The sequence below is a fragment of the Pyrgilauda ruficollis genome, unplaced genomic scaffold (assembly GCF_017590135.1).
Source record: "Pyrgilauda ruficollis isolate IOZ18807 unplaced genomic scaffold, ASM1759013v1 scaffold3, whole genome shotgun sequence".
NCBI lineage: Eukaryota > Metazoa > Chordata > Aves > Passeriformes > Passeridae > Pyrgilauda > Pyrgilauda ruficollis.
The window spans coordinates 24,029,294-24,049,791 of record NW_024524377.1 but is presented as its reverse complement, the minus strand read 5'-3'; the positions used below and the strand labels follow the sequence as shown (position 1 = coordinate 24,049,791).

The 20,498-nt window shown below is 40.8% G+C and overlaps 1 protein-coding gene across 1 annotated transcript in view; it reads right to left on the bottom strand.

Moving 5' to 3' along the window:
• CCNYL1 (cyclin Y like 1) overlaps window positions 1-20,492 on the bottom strand; it is a 33,623-nt gene extending 13,131 nt beyond the window's left edge. The window contains exons 1-6 of the mRNA XM_041473052.1: window positions 20,140-20,492; window positions 7,854-7,928; window positions 5,589-5,623; window positions 3,855-3,955; window positions 2,377-2,412; window positions 1,592-1,643 (exon numbers count right to left, since the gene is read on the bottom strand). Of these exons, the coding sequence (XP_041328986.1) occupies window positions 1,592-1,643; window positions 2,377-2,412; window positions 3,855-3,955; window positions 5,589-5,623; window positions 7,854-7,928; window positions 20,140-20,383 (543 nt within the window). The 5' untranslated portion in view covers window positions 20,384-20,492. The remainder of the gene's footprint in view (window positions 1-1,591; window positions 1,644-2,376; window positions 2,413-3,854; window positions 3,956-5,588; window positions 5,624-7,853; window positions 7,929-20,139) is intronic.
• Window positions 20,493-20,498: the final 6 nt, after the last annotated feature.

Genomic DNA, 20,498 nt, shown 5'->3' with positions numbered 1-20,498 from the left:
GGCAAAACACCATTGCTATAGAAACTAAGAAGCCATGTGTGCCTTTCCCTCAGAAGTGTGACCATCAGCCCTAACTCTGTTTCTGTCTGTATGCTGCAGTAAGATAGAAGAGACCTTTACGTGTTCCCCAGAGGACACAATGATTTTATTCTCATTAAACAGGAGGGAGGCTGTATGAAAGGATCAAAGGATGCCAGGTTGTTACATAAAGAAATTGTCTGATGGAGTTCATCTTACATAAATAATTTTGAATGGGAAACAACAGATTCAGGCATTTAAAATTGTGGAAGAGGTTTTACAGCGACTTCTCTGAATCAGAGAGATGTTTGATAAGAGGATCCATGTTTACCCCTGGAAGAATTTCCTACCAAGGTTGTTGACACAGAAACCAAGAAAGAGAGAAGGATAAGTAAGAGAAATCTGCAACTTTCTATTCCAATAAGCACTTTGTCTCTCCTGACCAATGAGTGAAGTGTAAACTTAGGAGTTTTTTAAGAATATATAAAAAGCATGCATGCTAGAATAAAAAAGGATTTGAAGCCTTTGGAAAATGGAGTGTTGCTTTGCATTGTGACCATCTCAGCCACAACATAAAATAGTTTTGGTCTGCCCTTTTTGCTCTTAAGTGCTACAATCCATACAAGAAATCTTGAATATAGCTCTTGTCCTGAAGTTTGTTTTGTTTTTTTTTTTTAATTGAGAAAAAAGTTTTTTTTATTTATATTGCACTGTACAATTCCTAGCACAATTGGTCATATTTAGGGATGAAACTTTAACAAACTTAAAATATTAACTTGTTTATTAAAATCTGTTTATTACCAATTGAGATCCACGAAACGGGTTATACTGCATTCAGTCAGGTAGGTCCCAGAGCAAATTCAATTTTTAAAGCTGCTGGATCTTTGCTAAATTGATTTCACATGAAAAACAAAGTAAGTGGTTCTGTAGGACAGGCATTAAGCTAGGAGGGCTCAAACTGGATGTGAAAAGCACACACTCCACTCTTGAGCCTCCCTGTACTACGAGTTTTGCATCTTTAAGGGTGTCTAAAAAGGTGTATCAGGCCCAGTCACATTAAAATCACATCCTGAATGCTCCTTGCTGTTACTGCAAGCAGTCTCATGCATATTTGCCTTAAAATGTTGCCTTTCCAGTGTTTTAAAGGCCAAACTCACTGCTGTCTACTCTGCGTGATGCTTCATGTATTATATTCTCCTGTCTGCAGTCATTTAAAAGGTTAGGCACATACCTACTAATCATGTCTTCCTAAAGAAACAGAAAACACTTCTAATAAAGCAGTTATTAAAGAGGGGGAGAAAAGAGACAGACAAGAAACTTCAGACATGGAATACCAAAGAACTGGGCACATGATTGTTTCTCTTTATAGTCAAAGCATAAAAATCAAACATAGTTTGTAACATTTAGACTGGGCTCTATTCCTGATCTAGCTGATCTCAAAAGTTTGTGTTATATATAAAGACACAATTTAAGATCAATTTGATTGTGGCCTGATGCTAATACATTTTTATAACTTATATAATATAAATCAGTATGTTACTGATATACACTCAGAGAACAAAAAATTACTTACTGTGAGAGGGTGAGATTTTTCATCAAAAATATCCAATGATCTGTCAGAATCTCTACAAAACAAAAGTCACTAGTTTAGCAATAAGACTTAATTGGTAATACTATGCTCTACTAAAAATCATTGTTCATTAAAAAGGATCAAGTATTTTATAGTTCAGCTTTTCCTAGAAAATGGTATGGAGCTACCTTGTATTTTTGCAAAGCATTTAATGATGAGTCCTTACTACTAAATATTTAAGATGCTAAACAATGAATAGCTTTCCATGTTCTTGTATTATGCCTACTAAAGTTCTCCCCAAAATGTGAAACTAGGTGAAACTCATCAACAGCATTACCTCAAAAGGTCAGCTGTAATTCAGAAGCATATGCTGGAACTAGCTGTAATGGCAAGAGTGACTTGTACATGGACAGAGTGTTCCTTCACCCTTCAAAACTAATCCATACCCCTGTACTCAGGAAAAGCTGAACAAAGTCCAAAGGCTGATTTGTGGTGAGTTAAGCATGTTTTCCTCCCTCTCTGTTTTGGAGTTGTATGTGCCATTGGATGGGTGCATTACTCACCCTTCCACAGCTGCTCAAGAGGGGGTACAAAGAGAAAACACATACAGCATACAGTGCCAGATTTTCAGCTCTTTTAAGTTTCACCAGCTGTCACTGAAGTGACCAAGACCATATCTGACTCTATGATCTTGAGAGTTTTTTTTCTAGTCTTAGTGATTCTATGATTTTATATCCCTAGTTCCAAAAGAAAGTCATTATATTTCAGCAAAGGAAGAGTTCACTCACCTGTTCTTTATATGGTAGAATATTGCTAATGTTACACTAAAAAAAAAAGAAAATAAAAAAAGATTTAACAAAGCATTTTCCATGCACACTATTCCATTGCAAAAGCTGTCATTCAGTGGAATGTTACAAATCCATTTTGCAGTGACCTCCTCTCCCATCCCCAAGCACTACACATCTCATTTCTGATGTTTAACTGTCTGAACAGAATCTGGCCAAATCAGATCTGCCTGCCAAACTACTTTTACATTCATTGCACAGATATTTGTGCAACAAAATAAGTGTTAAGTGACATTTTCAACCTTCAGTTCCTGATTAGGTGATATTTAGTGAAAATGTAGACTATTCCCAACTGAAATGTAAGTTCTTGCTGTTACATATCCCATCGCAGAGATTCTGCAGATGTTTTAACCCTGTCTAGTTGCCTAATTTAGGAACTGCCTAAAAAAGAGAATAATAAAGATGGCACTATACCAGCATAATCCAAGAAGTGGACAAGAACAGTTTTTAGTCTCTGCTAAGTGAGGCAACAGGTTTCATATATTAACATTCGTCTACTGTGGCAAATTTCAGATTCCTTATTTGTGGTGGTAACAGGAACACTTCCATCACGGGAACCTATCATGAGAAGTTCTGATCTGCTGTCAGCTGTACAAAATGTGCACTGTCACTTCAAATGGGCACAAGCATTATTTTTTTAGGCTATTGTTTTGTTTTTCTCTAGAAAAGGAGAAGTGACATGCTGCATACCTTTGTCTGAAACCAAATTTTAAAGTAACAAATCAATGCAGACATTTCCAAACTCTACTACACTATTAAATCAGTAAAGCCTTCTGGGCCTCAATCTACTTGATAAAACTCTCTTCTCAGTTCTCAGCTGGTATCATGTAAGTGCAAATAATTGACTTCCTGGTACCCAGAAAAATAGCTCCAGCAGCCATTTACATTGGAGAACATAAGTATCACCTACCTAAAATAACAAGTACGTGAAGAAAAGGCGAAAGGCCAGAACTAAACCCTAAGTCAGCAACGTGCTGGTTTTCCACAACTAGAGGGCAGACTAGTATCACTGGAAAGTACCAAACACAGCCCTACAACTTTTCCTGCAACTCCACACAAAATCCATTTCCAATTTTCCCAGGTCAAGAATTTCTTGATTTGGCTTTCAGTGTGACCTAAACTCCCCTCTCAACACATACTTTCAAGCCCACAGTGCTGACACACCTCTGCACTGCCTCAAGTGCACGATGAGAACGACTTTGCAAGAGGAGAGTCCACGAGCTCTGTGACTGAAACAAGAGCTCCCTCCAGCAGTCAATTACCCAGAGCTCTACACCCCTTCCATGACCAACCTGCAGAAGCAGTGCTGTGCTTCTCCCATTCAGGGTGCAGTTTTTGGGACAGACAAGACCCCCAGAAAATCCCAAATAACCCTTACAATGCCACCCTTACAAGCCCTCGTTGGTGACAGGGGTCCTTACCACTTTATTGTGCTTCTAAGGTTAGGCTGACTGACGGTACTGTCGTCTATAAATATTGTTGAGCATGAGCTGTATTTTTTCGTAAGCTGCCCAGGAGAAACCTTGGGGGAGAAAAAAAAGAAAAAAAAAAAGAAAAAAAGAACTGAAATACATTCAAGAACATTGTTTAGCACACTGAATACTGGCTTTACACCTCCAGTGGTTGCTGCTGCAATGTAAGCTATCCTGCAGCCATCTAGTTCCTTTGTGTAAGATAAATTTATAAACCATCCCTTGTAATACACAACATGATTTTAGCTAACTAACAGCAGAAATAGCTGAGCCAAAGCATCAAGTCCTGATTTTCTCAGTTCTCTCCCATTCCATTCTTGTCAGTCTGTGTCCCAGTCTGCTCTCTGTGATGTACTCTATTAGATTTCCCTGTGACTCCATAATCACCTTCTCCCTTCTTTTACACCCTACACCTTTACAGTTTCTGGTTATCCAGTTTAACATTTGGGGGTTTGTCATGTTACAGTTTCAAAAAACAGAAACCTTTTCCTGACATGGCTCACTTCACACATGTCCTGTTTAGCATCTGGAATCTGGAAACAGAGTACTGCTATTACCCTTACTTTTACTATTACTATTTAGAGCTACCAATATGCTCCATCATCCATCCTAACTCTGTCCATTCTGTACTGTAAGAAACCTTCCAATATAACCCTACCCAGGCTTCCCTGAGCACATTCAGAGAATGCCTTGCACTAGAGATAGGACATCGGAATTGAGGGAGGAATTTCAATCAAACAATTCAGGATTCATTAGTTTTCACCAGAATTTTTAAAAGACCTTATCTAAAACTTTGAAGTCTACAATATGAAAATGCTGACACCCTTCAAAACTCAACAGTTGCCTGGGAGTATCTCCCATTCCAGCTGAAGTTTGCCAGCAAAAACACTCACCTTGGTACTGGCAGACCAAAGCTGGAATTGTAACCAAAAAAAAAAAAAAAAGAGAGAGAGAAAAGGGAGAAGAATCACCGCAACTCCTTGCATAATCATACAAAATAAGAGACTTGAAATGCCATTATCTTACCAGTACTTTATCAGTAGACACTTTTGATATTTTTTCAGCTTTATGTTACTAACTTCCATTCTTACCTTTACTAGTCAATGATTTTTTTTTATCCACCTATTAATGACATTGCATCTTTTTTGGTTTGGCTGGTTTTTTTTGGTAAGTGAAGTGTCCAAACTAACTAATATTTGTGGAAGAAGCTCAGAGCATATTTTCAGATTTTAAAACTAATGGAGGATCACTTGTTTATCATACTGATGTTATTTGTTCCTTATTCTCTTTTCACACTGGATACACTTTTTAAAATAAGTCCTGTAGCAAGACTCAATCAGCAAGCCATTTAAGACCTGCCATCTTGGCTGAGAAATTAATGCAGTTTTATTTTTTGTTTCAAAAAATACAGACAGGTTGGCTTATATTTTCTTTCTTACTGTTCTGAAATATTTAAAACTGACAACAACAAAAAAAAATTTACTCTTTTGACATCAGCCATTCTATGCTTTGTTATATTGGGCCTGCTTATTGCTTAGAGACAGGCAAAGTTAATTCAGTTTTACCCTTCCAAGGAAGATTTGGAACATGTGTAAGACTATGTACCTAGAACTACTACAGTTGTTTCCTTGAATTTTTGTCCCAATATCCTAATATTATTTACATAGAATCCAGTTTACTTACATGATTTATATGGTTACTCTTCCTCTTCTCTCGCACTAGAAAAAAGGAAAAATAATGTGAACTGAAAGGTTTCCCAATTTACATTCAATAAAGTAATTCTATTAACTTAGTTTTCTAAAGTATGGGAGTATTAAAAGTTTCAAATTTTATTTTAGGTGTCTGGGAAAGTAGTTTGAGGAAAAAATACCATGTTTTATCAAGCTAGTAAGACATACTCCTGTCTACCCACATGTACATTTAGCAACAACTACTTCCCATCACACTAAGTGGAAAAACATCTCAGCTTTGAAAAGATGCTGTGTATCATAAAAAACAGGATGATTTCAGACAGTTCAAACAGACAATGTCCAACATCCAACAGGAAACAGAAGCAAAACCACCCTGAGCCTGCCAAAGGCACACAAGGAGTAAGTGAGGTGCCCAGCATTATTTAGGTGTTCTCTCTGCTCCTATTAGCAGAAGGCAAAAGGGTATTTCACTATACAGAGGATGCTGGCACAGGCTGTGCACCTATTTATCATGTGACTGCAGCCATGTCATTTGCTCATTTTAAACTGTGTTAGTCTTTCAAAACAGACTGCAAGGTTAAAGTTCCAGCTGTGACAGCAGCAATACAACAGTGTGTTAGGGAGAGCTGCACACATGCACAGAGTATTCAAATGGGACAGCATGGACAGGCACCTCTCCAAAGTTCTAACCTCACATCATTACCACTCCTTAGCAGCACACATTCTCTTACATTTTTAGAAAAATTGACAATTGGAAAAGAGTATCCACATTTTTTAGTCTTTCTTCATAAATCAAAACTCATAACCCTGATAACATCTCACTGAGAGAGAATTTATAGATTATTAATTCTGCTAATTCTATGGAAGGTCAACTAAAGAAGAACAAGGGAAATTAGAAAAAAAATTATTCTGCCCGACTTCTCCATTTAAATTTATTAATTTATTAATTTAATACAAACTTCAGAGAATAGTTTAATAGTTACTACCTCACCTAGAGGACCCTTTTTCCACATGAACACAAGTCTACACAATTCAATACATTTCATTTGAAGAAATCCAAATGACATTTAGAAGCAATACCACCCCCACCAAGGCGGTTCATAGTTTGAGCATTTCTGCAGCAAGGCTGGAAGGCTGCACAGTGACTGCTCATGAGCCCTGTCAGTGTGTGAGCTGCACCTTCAGCACTGCTCATCTCAGAGCTGTCTCAAATGAGCAGGCCAGGCCCTCTGGCTGTTTGAAGACTGACCTCAGAGGCCCCAAAACAAGAGGTCTTTACATTTCCTTGGTACCATCTCTTGTGGAGAAGCGGGCTAGTGCTTGTTCCCGCTGCTCACAGATTATCTGAGCACTGCAAAGTTGATAAAACTGACAATTCTACCACTTGCCACAAGACTGAATAGCAGGACAGCAACTGACAGACCTGTCAAAATAATTCTTTTCTGTGGCAAAGCTGTGCCAAGTTAAAAGACACACTGCAGCTTTCCATCAACACATGCAAGCACAAGTGCATCACTTTCTTAGCAAAACAGTTCTTCAAACAAGAACCAACTATAAAAGAAACAGAAGCATTTTAAAAAGATTTTCTTAAACTTTTTTTTAGTTGCAACTTCAAAATGTCCTATTGTCAGAATTTGACAACAGAATTTTTATATGTGCATTACAGAAATGCCTCCACTTTCCAACAGCCTTTTGGAATGCACAAGCTATAGCAATTGTTTCAAAACTGAGTTATGAGGTAAATACAGGATCTGCAAAGAAACTGAGAATCCAAATACATCTATATAATTAAAACAAGGACTGGAGAATATTTATCCTCTGAAACTATTCAAACAGTTTAAAACAACATATTCAAAAGCACCTGGTATAGACTAATGGCTTAGGCTTATTATTTATTACAGAAAACTTAGGGTTTTTTCAACTACAATTTTTTTTACTTTAAAACAATTTTTCAAACAGTCCTTGGTCATTAAAAAACCCAACATTGCTTGAAACTTGAATTACACTAATGAAGAGAGCCTTTCTCCTTCAGACTACTAGGATCTGCACTCTGAAATCTGATACTTAAGCCTTTAAAGATCAAGTGATTTTAAGTGTTAAGTAAAATGGTCTACAAACACGTTTCTGTCTAAATACCTAAATTACTAATCCCTATGCTTTGAAAGAACTGAAGCATTGTTCTTGAGCTGTTACTTTTGGTTACTTTTCCCATTTTTTTCTGTTTTTTTTGTTAAACTGGAAAAAAACCTTAGCTTACCATCTGTTTGTGACTTGCTCAGGAAAATTGTGCTTGCTCTGGGATGATCAGATGGATTAGATTCCAAGGCTAAATCTGAAATAGGAAGGACAAAAAAAAGGAGATACCTTTAATAAACCATGATAACTGCAACAATTCCCACCCATCCTCAAAGTGCTCAAGCACAGTGAAGGAAACAAGATCAAACCCACATAGAATGGGTTGTCTCTCTGAAACAGAACTGTACTTTTGCCAAAATGAATAAAAATTTTACATTTTTCCCTCTGAGAAAAAAAACCAACCAAAACTGGACAGATAAACCCATTTATCTTCAAAAGTCAGTCTGTGTCCCTGCATGTTAGGGGAGCTGGCTGTGGGGCAGGTGCTCAGCAGTGAGCAGAAAGCTAGAACTTTACCAAGAGAATAATTTAAGAAAACCATATCAAACTAACTAACAAAAAATTATCACTGCTGATCTTTCCCTCTACGCTTTATGTACCAAATACAGCAGGAAACAACCTCTGTGGTCTTACAAAAGAACCTAATAAGTAACATTTACAGTGCTGATAAATATTAAAACATGGAGCTTACACTATTGAGTTCTTCTGGAATTTCAAATAAAACCATGTAAAGCTAAAATAGAGTTATTGAATAACCAAATGACTGCTTTAGTCCTTTGCCACAACAGAGCAGTGATGGCTTTAGAAGAGGATATATTACTGCCTTAGACTAAGATGGAAATGATCACAAAAGTTTGTTGATGAAATTGTGACCATCATGATGAAATTCTGAGCTGCCTTAGCTTTGACAGAAGAAACAGCTGCTCCGAGGAAGTCATGCTACAGACACAGTGACTTATGTGAACACATGAACAGAATACTGTAGCACTGTGACCCTCTAAGTCCTGGAAAGGGCAATTCTGCATCCATTTACAGTTGTCACTGTCATGCCATGCCAGCCATACAAGCACACACACTCGTACACGAGCACTTGCACTCTGAAGGTGGGCCACCAACACACCTGACACACCCCTAAAAAGAAAAGCCATCTAAGAATTGCCATCACCTTTTAATTAAAAAAAAACCATAATCTTTTATGCACCCAACCAACAGAACTCTGCCAAACCACAAGCTGCCCGGGTGCTGCAGCTTTAACTGTGTGAGCGTTTGTGCTACTGCACCTCCCCACAACACAGCCCCAGCCCCATGCACCAGCAAGGGAACGCCACTGCCAAAGTGCGCGAGAGCCCAAAACTCATTCCAGATTCCCACTGGAGCACAACACTGCTGTCCAGAGCCCCATGTTTGCCAAGTACTGGGCTTTACAACCCTGCTGAGTCCAGCCCTGTTGCTCTGACACTGGTCCAGGATGTGGACCACTGTAATTTTGAATCTCTACTGTTTAAGTAGCCAACATCTGTTTAGGAACACCAAGACTGTTCGAAAGGCAATTCCCCCCTCCTGTCAAAAAGACCAGAGTCAGCCATGAAAGCAGACCATCTTGTTAAGTTTTAAAAAGTTAATTTACAAAACCAGTATTTCCACTGTCACCTTACTGTACTCATTCACAGCACACAGTGAACAGATATCTGAATTTATTAATGCAGTAAAATGTAAGAAGTCCTGGCTTAGATGCCCTAGAGTGGAATTTACCTCAAGTACTTCTGATACACAGTTGATTCTCTGAAAAAAACAAAAAAAACCAGCATGCAATAGCATGCCATACTGCCACAATTTAAGTACCACTTGTAGCATCTTAACAGAATAGTATAACTTGTTTAAAACTTGTCCACAAGTCTGACAAGTTTCTAACACTGATTTAACAAAATCACGTTTAAGAGACATTATACAGCTTCTAATGCTAGCACTGCATTAACAAGCTCAACACAAACAGTGTTCAGAAGTGGAAGTATTTTGCCAGCCTGTAAGTATCTGAAGTATCATCAACAGGCCAAACAAGACTGTAATACGCAGACTTAAAATACAGATTGTTATCAGCAAGTTATGATGCAAACAGAGCAAACGATTCAGAACTTATTTCCAGCTCAGCAGCAACTTTTAGAATAACTGGGAAAGTCAGGTTGGAACGGATCTCAGAGGTCTCCAGTTTAACCTCTTGCTGAAAACAGAGTCAGCTTTTGGTAGAACATGAGGCTGCTCAAGGCTTTACTGAGCTGAGCCTTGAAAACTTCCAATGAGGATCCATAGAGCCTAGATCACCTTTCCCATCTGGGGGACTAATGCCTACAGGGCTGTGAGATTCACTGTGGAATCATAGGGAAGAACTTGTAGGACTGGATAAGTCTTGGGCCATATTTAGGGAAAGGCAGCAAGGAAAACTGGGGAGGAAAAAGCACAGGAAAACTGAAGGAAAAGGGCACTGAAGTCAGTAACTCCTAACACAGGACTCCATGTTTCTCCTTGCTGAATTTCATAGGGTTGGTGTTGGCCCAGTGCTGTCCAGGTCCCTCTGAATAAGCAGCCTCTAGCACATTGACTGCTGGCTGTCATCTGCAATTTGGGCATCCTCCATCACCTCCTCCAGGTCACTGATAGATGGACAGATGCTTTTTTTCCCCAGGGAAGAGACAACACAGGATAACACCCATCCTCCCTCACCTCACAAAAAAATACACTACTATCTTGACTTCCCTATGGTTTTGATTTACTTTAAAACCATGTGACTTGTTAATGCTCACTTACATTGTTTCTGCCTCTCCCTGTGCTCTGCCAGTCCCTATATCCATGCCTCTTACATGTTAGAAATCAGGTCTAGGACTAAAAGCACAAGAATAACCAACTTTCATTCCAGACAAAAAGTGTGTGCAATGTCTTCTTGTAATTCCAGGCAAGAAGATCCACAGCACTGCAGCATGCACTGAGCGACACAAAATTGACAAGGCCACATGAGTCAACCCCTGAGCCAAGTAGACCCACACATTTAAGGAGAGGAACAGAACTGAAAGGATCATAGACTTCACTGGCTCCAGTTCCATACTGGCTCTGCCAGACACTTTCTGCTGGATGAAGCCAGGTGTATCAGCACCCACAGCACAGATTATACAACCAGAGTTAAGATACTAAAAGTCCAAGACACATCACACGGCTCCCAGTAAGCAATCCCACCAGAAATGATCAGCACACTGCAGCTGGGTTTATTACTCCAGGATAACATGGCCTGAGCACACACAGTGTACCTGCTTTGGCCTAGCAAGAGACTGCAAAGAAAGATGCATTTCACAGACCACCTCCCTGTAGCTTTCCCCTTAGAAGCTGCCAGAGAACTTTAACCATCCTGTCTGTGCCATTTTCCCTGGACAATGCTTTTTTTCTAAGCAATGGAAAAAATAGTTATGTGATTTACTCGTCCTAAACTGCCAATGTTGTTCATGAAATACCAAAAGGCAACAGCAATACAGCTGAAGGAAACATAAGGCAAGAGGCAGATAAGGGCATGAGCAGAGGTAAAATTTAATGGGAAACAGCAAAAGAAAAGGCAGAGGAAGAGATAAATCTGTCTGCAAACAATCTGACTCACAACCAAGCATAACTCCTAATACTTCATCCTGGTAGCACTCATGAGTCCAAAGCCAAGATACTAGCCCTGGAAGGTAAGGGTAAGTCTTGAGCAGGAGCTGCATCACAAGTTGTATGACAGAAAACTCAAGCTTCAAGTAAGCTAACAGAAAAAGAAAGCATGTATGCCACAGGATAAACACGAATAATAGGAATTAAAACATGCAGAAACAAGAATGAGAGAAATGACAGGAACAACAGGATGATATAAAAAGCAAGAAAACAGCTCCAGAACACTTTTGTTCTAGAGGCTATTAACTCAATAGAAATCAAAACACTTTCTATCAGACCCTCACACTTAAATGATAAAGAGGTGAGAAGGGAAGATTCCCACCAGAAATTAGGTGTATGAGAGCAGGAAAATAATGGTGCTACACAAGGGCCCTTCAACAGTCTGAGAACAGCATGTTATAAACAACCTTCCCCCTTATTTCTCTGCATCTCTCAGAGCCATTTACTCATGTGTACTACCAAGCTTGTCAGATCAACCCTGCCTCCAGGTGGAGCAGAGAGAAGCCTGAACTTGCTTCCCTCCGCCACCGTTCCCCCTTAGAGGAATCCCTTGCAGCTCACCTGCACTTCAGACAATCTCAGCCACCTCTGCTGCTGCTGTGCACACACAGTCCCCCACAGGGCAGATCACATCAACTTTAAAGGCAATCCTCTGCCCTAGCTCAAGATCTTGCATCCTTTCCACAACACAAAATCCACATGAAGACTTTACTTTTATCCATGTCATGTAAGAATGTGTGTAGGTTTTAGGAATTTATTACACTAGCTACTTATCTATGGTTTACACACCTCCACGGGTGACTTCTAATTATTACAAACACATTTTACACATTGCATCGTGCTACATGTATTATCCTGTGAATAAAGCTGACAGTCAAAGATGACACTAAGTAGCAGCCCTTTGACAATTTCACTACTTCAGAACAATAAACTATTGCATTTCCTTTACCAGTTTTAGCCCCATCCTTTGCTCTGCTGGACAGCACTAACATTTTGATACAGCACATATTTAAAGCATCAAATAATACAATAATCTCTTTGCTGTAAACTGTGTTTTGTCACTTGCTCAATGACTTACTAGCTGTGACTAATGCTTGAGTTTCCCTTATATTTCATTACCTTATGCTATAAAGATGCAAGCCACTTAACCCTGCCAATAAAGATGTAAAGACTGTAACAAATTAGATAAGCAAATCTGCCAATCCATTTCAGAAAGTCTGTTATTCCTAACAATAATTTCATATTAAATTATTTCTCCTTCAAATTATGTTACTCTAATTCTTTTTCCAGAACCTTTTAGGAAAGTTACAACTCTGGTTTCTGTATTTAACCTGCTTTATTTGTCCCAGGCACTCCAAATGCACCAGAGAGCCCGGCACGCATAGGTTGCTTTCTATTTGCAACCCTCCTTGTTAAAAAACTGTTAAAAGATTATTTCTAAATATTGTGAATTCACACAATAGACACAGAGAGATATTTTAAAGCTATTTAATAGCTGCCAGTTAATTTTTATGGCACTACTACAGAAACAGTAATATCATTACCAATACCCAGCACATATCTGGGTACACACTGATGCTTTGGAAGGATGCAGAAATCACTTCAATACACAACAAGCTCTCTTAATTAGGAAGGAATTATTTGCTCTTTTACACCACACTCCAGAGTTGGGCTGGAGAAACTGACACAGGAAACATTTCAAATATGCTATTAAAATCAGAAGACTTTAAAAAGCAGAAGTACAGATATATATTAAATACTGGAGACTACCTAGGATTTAAGTAATTTGTTAATTTCTGTGGATTAAAAAAAAAAAATCAATACCATATTAATATGTGTTCTTTCATTTCTCAAAGTGCAGGAGTACCCACACCACTCTGCAGAGCCTCCACAGGACATCCCAACATGATCCTATTGCACCCCATTCACAGCCCCCGCTGGGGAAACACGGCCAGACCTGTTCAGCACAACACAACACAACACCCACCCTCCCTTTCTGGGACCAAACAGAGCCCAGGAGGCTTCCACACGTTTCCTGATGGACCTGCCAGGGTTATAAGCACTTCTACAGATTTTAGCCAAGACAGGGTATCAGGAGTGCCCCAAATTCCACAGCAAAAGCAGGCCAAGTTAAAACAGTGGTAAACAAGATGCCCCTAAGATTTTATCTCTGAACTAGAAGGAAGACAGTAGCTCACAAGCTAGATCGCAGAAGTAACTAATGTTTTGTCAGGGATGTGTTCCTGTACTGCATTTAATTTAGGGCCATTTAAAGGACAAGAAGAAAGAATTAGTTCTATGCTGTCACTCTTTATTCCCCACACCGACCTTCACACATAACACAACTCACTATCATCAGAGGTTAAACTCAAAGTCCATAGCTCTAATTTTCTAACTGATAAGCCAAAACAAAAAACCAAACATGCCCCCCGCCCAAAATGAAACAAAACAAAAAACCCAAACCAAAACAAAAAATACCCCCCCAAAACAAAAAAAAAAAAAAAAATTGGTATACATTAAAGAGTAACCAAATTTTAGAATCTTAGATCCATGCTGACAACAGCAGGTGTAAGGAAAGCCTTCCCATAACACTCCTCACACGTTCTCTGCCTCGCTTCCAAGCCATGGTTCAGAAAGCAGAACTGGTGAGTACCACAAATTCCAGTCTCAGGTTGTGTCTGCAGGTGACCAAAGCAAGACACACTGCAGTGTTTGCTGGTGTCACATGCCACCTGATGGACTGGCACGTGGGACATTTTTTACCTCTTCCAATTGCTCACATTTGCAAACTTCAAATGAAGCCTGGACCTTACCTGCAGTTTGTTCTGTAGAAGAAAAATAACTATCCATGTAACAAAACATGTCCAAGAGCTTTACAGAAAAACTTGTTTTAGTCTTTGAAATACATTGGCATTCAGCAGTTTATTATCTGAGCCTCACTGGCACATTTCATAACAAGCCAGTGTTAGTTTTCACACTGGAAGGAAAGTAACAATGTTTGATTACTGCAATGATTCGAGACCCTTTCAGAACTCCAAACAGAAGCAAAGCTGTGCTATACACACACAGCTCATCAAACATTGTAGAATGCTACCTGGCTGACAGGGGGATTTTTGTGTAAGCTGTCAAGGTAATCCTGATATTCACATCACCTGCAAGGAAGACCTTCAATTTTATTCATCTGGCTTTACTACAGATTTAAATAAATAGCAACCAAGTTTGTTTAAGTCAGTACCATCCTCACTTATCTCTTGAAATCAAAACATTCAGAGTTTTCTTCTGAAAACATTATTTTTCTAGTGAATGAAATAAAAGTGCACATTCAAACTCTAAATGTAATGAACAAAAAAACCAGATAGGTTTAAAAATCTGAACATAAACTTGCTGGCAAGGATCTACAGATGCAAGGTCTGGGTTCTCTAATGTTTGGTAGAATTTTCCTTCCTGCATCCCAGTAACTTCTTCCTTCCCCCTGTATGTGGAAGAAACATGGCTAGAAATGTTAATTTAATGTGCAATATGAATCTGGGAGGAGTAGGGTTTTGTGTTTTGTTGGCTGTGCAAGAGTTCATTCCCCTGTTAGTCAGCTTTTTGGTATGACCTCACCACAACGATCACACTTGAGAGAACACAGAATTTCTGTTGTTCTACAACATCTGCCCTGCAGGTAGGAGGGAAAACAGCAAATCTAAAGAAAGCCAGCAGAGGATAAGGATGCTAGAGGTAAGTCACACAGAATCAGTTTTAAAAAAAAAGTTCAGATTAAAATGAATTCAGTTTCCTTAGTTCTCTAAGTCTCATCAAACCTCTCTGATTATATATTTCCTTTCAAAACCTGTTATGCTGAAAGCCTGCAGAAACACACCAGAAACTCTAATCAGTCTCCTTCCACATGAGCTTCATGTACATATGTTCTATACCAACTACTCTTAAAAACCTAAGGTTTACTTGCTTGCTGCAAAAGTCTCCAAGACTTACTGAAGAGAAAAAAAGGACAGAGGGTTCTTTAGTTGCCAGCAGCACCCAAGGATAAAAACAGAAATACAAATATTATACTGCAGCGACGAATTATTTTATTTTAAATTCCCAGTTCTATAGGTAAATTTCACTGCTGTTCCTGGACGATTTTGTGATTCAGTGATTTCCACCACAGGTACTTCACAGATTGTTTCTAGAGGCCATGGCACCAAGCTTCTTAAGGTAACAACATGGAAGGTGTTTCAGGCTTACAGAAAGTACAATACTTCATATTTGTCAAGATCACAGGCTATCTGCAACTGCTACAAATACCTCTGTAATGAATGTCTGGTCAGTTTTTGGAAAGGGATATTGACAGTTATGGGGAACCAAGAGTGAGTCTAAGTTAGGCAAAAAAACTCCGTGACGACAAGGAAAAAAGGAGAGGGAATACTAAGAAAAGGCACCAGAGCATCATTTGGTTTTTAGCTCTGGTTTCATCTTTGTCCAAATAGACAACAGGTATTTGTCAACCTATGCAGCTACAGATCTTCAAATAGAGAGGCACAAAAATCAATACAAGATGGTTAAGCCTTCCCTGTGATGAAACTCTGGCATCAAAAAAGCTGATTCTTTGCACCAAAGTGTTTTAACTTAACTAACATTTTAACTAGGATTAAAAAAAAAAAAAAAAAAAACAAAACCCCCTCCACCCACATGCCTGAAATAAGATGAAATTATATAAGAGAAACAAATGAACAGTATTTAGACCTTCTGCAAGGAGGTTTATAGACAAGCTGATACAGACAACCAGATCACAGACAATCAATATATCCAAATATCTGTTCACCTTCAACACTGTTTAATAACTTCAGCGACAACCTGAAACTTTCAAGAGTTACTCTAGGCACTAGCCAGGTAAACCTCACTCACTACATCCCTATTAACTCTCCTCTTTAAAGTCCTCTTCCATTTGCTTTCCCATCTAAGCTGTGTGTGATGATCACATGCCAGTCAGCTCCTCTCCTGATCCCATTTGCTGTTCCCTCTTATCCCTGACTGTCTTTTCCCTTGTCATTCTCCACCCCCCAGTTATTCAGGTGAGGGTACCAGGTCACTTTGTCCCACCACTTCAGCAGGCAACACTCTTCCCCTTGGTTCAAGGGAATCAGGCAAACCTCTGCTCAAACTCAGTGAACAGCAGCAGTGCAGAGAGATGATTTCACATACAAGTGAGAAACATCTGCCAAGTGAGGTCTTGTTCTAGTTTTATCCAAGGATCAAACAATTTTTGAAGAAGTAGATCTAAACTTAAACATAGGGATCTAGCAAGAAAGTGTCAGTCATAAGAAGTTCTTCCCCCAAATAAGCAGGAAAAAAAATCTCAGGGGGAAAAAAAAAAAAAAAAAAAAAAGGAAGCCCAAAATAAAGATTAGTAGACACTCATTTGGGGGGGAAAAACCCAAACAACCAAACAAACCCAAACAATCAAACACCAAACCAATCACCACAGCCCACTAAACGGCACACTAAGATCAAAGAGCTACCATGACTAAAACTAGACAGGAAAGCCTTTTTGGTCAATGCAAACTGTGTTGAACTGTTGATTTAAAGAACACTTAATGCTCAGCTGAAATGTCAACTATCTGCTTTAGATTCATGGCAGACATTGATATTTAATACTAGCAGTAGGCATGAACCTATTTGGAAGAAACTTCTGTTTTCAAAGTTATGTTTACTCCCTGTTTACTTAATCCAACTTGCCTTAGCATATCAAACCACAAATACAGGCCAATTTCTCGTTTGGAGAAAGCATGCACCAAACAGGTTATGGCTCAGGATCTTGAGAGCCATAAAATACAAGGTCATGCTTTAAATTCTCTTAGTAGAGGATCTGACAAATCTTTCCTGTTTGAATTAACCTTTGTTGAAACATGAGACTTTCAGTTTTACTGTGTGTTTTACCTCCATTCCACATACCACTGCTTTTTTGTCATACTACATCATAATTTGTCCATTTTAAGAAAGTGAGAATTTTCTTGTTTCCTTCTGATCTGATACAGACAATCTAAGCAGTGCTGACTGGAAAGTAGTGCCTATTAAGAAGAGTGCTGGAGAAGCTACAGAATAATCCTCACTTAAGAGCCCAGACCTGCGAGGAACGCATTCCACTGGCTACGGAAGAGCAACACAAAGCTATGAAACAACACAAAACAAAAAGTCCAAAGCTCTGTAACTTCTGCATTCCTGATACAATCAAAACATTCAATTTCAGCAAAACAAGTGCAAAAGTACTTAAGACAGACTTTAGAACAACAAACAACATAGAGGTAGAAATTTAAGGAATGAAGCATCTCCATCCCCTTCGGATGCTAGCTTTCTGATATATTTAGCTGTTTTCTTAGAAACTCCTAGAACTGAGCAGCATGGAACAAAAATAGCCAAAATGATCTTGACTTTTTTCCTTGCAGCTTTCTCCTTTCTCCCTGCCAAAGGATTCAAGAAAAGGACAGTCAGTAGGTTCTCAGCCTCCCATTACAGACTAAGTTTGCATCTTAGCTAGCCTATAATATTACACAATAATCAATTACAGAAATACATTTTATCCCCCAAATGAAACAAATACTTTCTAGTAGTCAAGAGCACAGAAACATGCAGGCTGTCTGCATGGTTTGGGTATGTGACAGCTTTTACATCCTAGAGTTTAAGAGGAATAGGCATAGCTATCTGGTCTATTACAGATTTATTCTTTCATAGGAGGTATTAAATTAAACAGATAGCTGTCTCACATCTAACTATTTCATAAAGCCTGTATCATGACACTGGATTTCAAACTTCACAAATTGTGCTTTACATTTTGAACTTAACTGCTTTGATTTTATCCAGGGACTGCTTTGCAACATTCAAAAATCAGTGTAAGAAGTTTTACTTCTAAGATTGATCCTGAATTTTATTTTAATAAAGGTATCAAATTTTGGTACTTTCTGCACCCCTAAAGAGTTGTATCAATCAGAAAACTTCAAATATCATCATCACTTGCAGCAGATCAACTTTGGAGGGCAACAGTGAACCACATACCACTGTAAAAGTGATTTTTAAAATCATCTTAAACATATACCACTTATGCAGTTCTAGTTTTAGGATTATCTCCTGCCTCAAGACTCAAGTTTCTATAGCCACAAAAGTAAAATTTGTGATAGACAGCTAGTATCTTATTCTTAGACTATACGCTCTTATTCAGGCTTGCAAATAAAAAAAAAAAAATTAATACTTCTCTACTTCAAGGCCGGTCCTGAAACATGGATGAATTCACAATTAAATCTGTTACTTAGCACAGCTGACATGATCACATACTAAAGATTCAAACAAATACAACCCTTATTCCTGAGGAGATTTGTTCAGCTTAGGCATTTTTGCTTGGCTTATTAGAATCTCTTCAGAGAGTTTAGCTCCTCCTCCCCTAATGAGTTGAGAGAGTTCTGTAATAATCTTCCTGCAAAAATAAAGGTTTATTTCTCCTAGGCAGCAAACATAATTTCTACTACTGCACAGCTGTCTCAGAGGAGCTCCAAGGGGCTGAATGTTCCATCTCATTTCTGGAACAGCTGCACCATATGGTGCTGTGCAGAACTCTGCAAGTTGAGTAATTCCATTTCTGAAGGTCTCCTCACACTCTTCTGCAAAGAGTCGGACAGCAAATTTTTTTTTAAGTTCAAGAAGAGTATGGATAACAGTGATTATTGTTACTGTACGCACCGTACATCAAAGATGTCAGCCAGACTATCTTTTTCCAAGCGAACACATTTCCCATAGGTGTGGTTATAATTGCGAAGAGGAACAGCAAGACGTTTGTTAATTAAACCAAGTTTTGAATACCATGAGGTGCCAGACTGCGCCGTGCGGCCGCAGCCCAGCAGCAGGGGGGCCCGGCAGGCAGGGGCACCCCGAGGCTGGCACCTGGCTCGGCAGCCCCGCAGCGCAGCCCTCCCACCGGGGAGATGCCTGGCACAGCGGGTCTGCCGGCACCAGGGCTCCGGGCGTAACTGCAAGGAACCCGAGCGGCACACACGTACTTTCCCATGAGCCCAAGGAAAGCAAATCGGGAACACCGAGAGCTACGCGACAAGGAACGCCGGTGTCATGAGTCCACAGTTACAACCCTGCACAGCCAGAGGATAAATTACTCACGTCCAGCCAGGGTGATGTCATATGCACACAATCTTTGTAATTCTTAATTCCCTTACTCCCCACACACCCTCTTCCTTCCTCCTGTTCAACAGAGACTGGAAATGCAGCAGCTATTGCGATCTGCCCGAACGCTACGAGCGAGTAGCACAGTTAGGGAGAAAGGAGCAGCCAGACTTCACCGCCTCAGCCAGGAGCACCCGGGGGCTCCGCCACGTTCTCCTCTTGTTCCCCGACCCCCTCTCCGGGATCCCGGCAGGGCCGGGCGCTGCCCGGCAGGGGAGGCGCTCCTGGCCCGGGCGGGGACTCGCCGGGCGGCCCCGGCTTGTCCCGCGGGCGGAGGTCCCGGCCCGAAGCCGGACCCGCCGGGGCTGTGCCGTGACAGCCGCGGGGAACTTTGCCTGGGGCGCGGCGCGGGCCGAGCCCCGCGGGGCCGGCGGGACCGCGCTGCCCCCGCCGCCGGACAAAGGGGCCGCGCCTCGGGCCGCCGGTGCCCCCCGGGTGCCCACCAGGCGGAGCGGGGGCACCGAGGGCACAGGGATGCGGTGCCCGGCGCTCCTCGCCCGCCCGCCGCTCACCATCCGGGAACTCCCGGTCGCTGATGTGCTGGAGGTGGGGGCCGCCGCCGCCGCCGGGATCCGAGTCCCCCGACTCGGCCTCCGCCGACCCCGAGACGCCGCCGCCGCCGCCGCCCGCTGCCGCCGCCTGGTACGCGTCCGCCCAGCGATCGGGCCCCGGCGCTGCCCCGCCGCCGCCGCCGCGAGCCCGGCTGAGCTTGGGGCTGGCGTCCGGGGATACGCAGCAGGTGACGGTGTTGCCCATGGAGCTCGGCGCTCCCCCGCCGGGCCCCGGCTGCGCGGCTCCGGGCTGGGCCGGGGGAGGGGAGGCGGGCGCAGGGCGGGTCGGAGCGCGGGGCGGGCTCAGCGCCTCCGCCCCC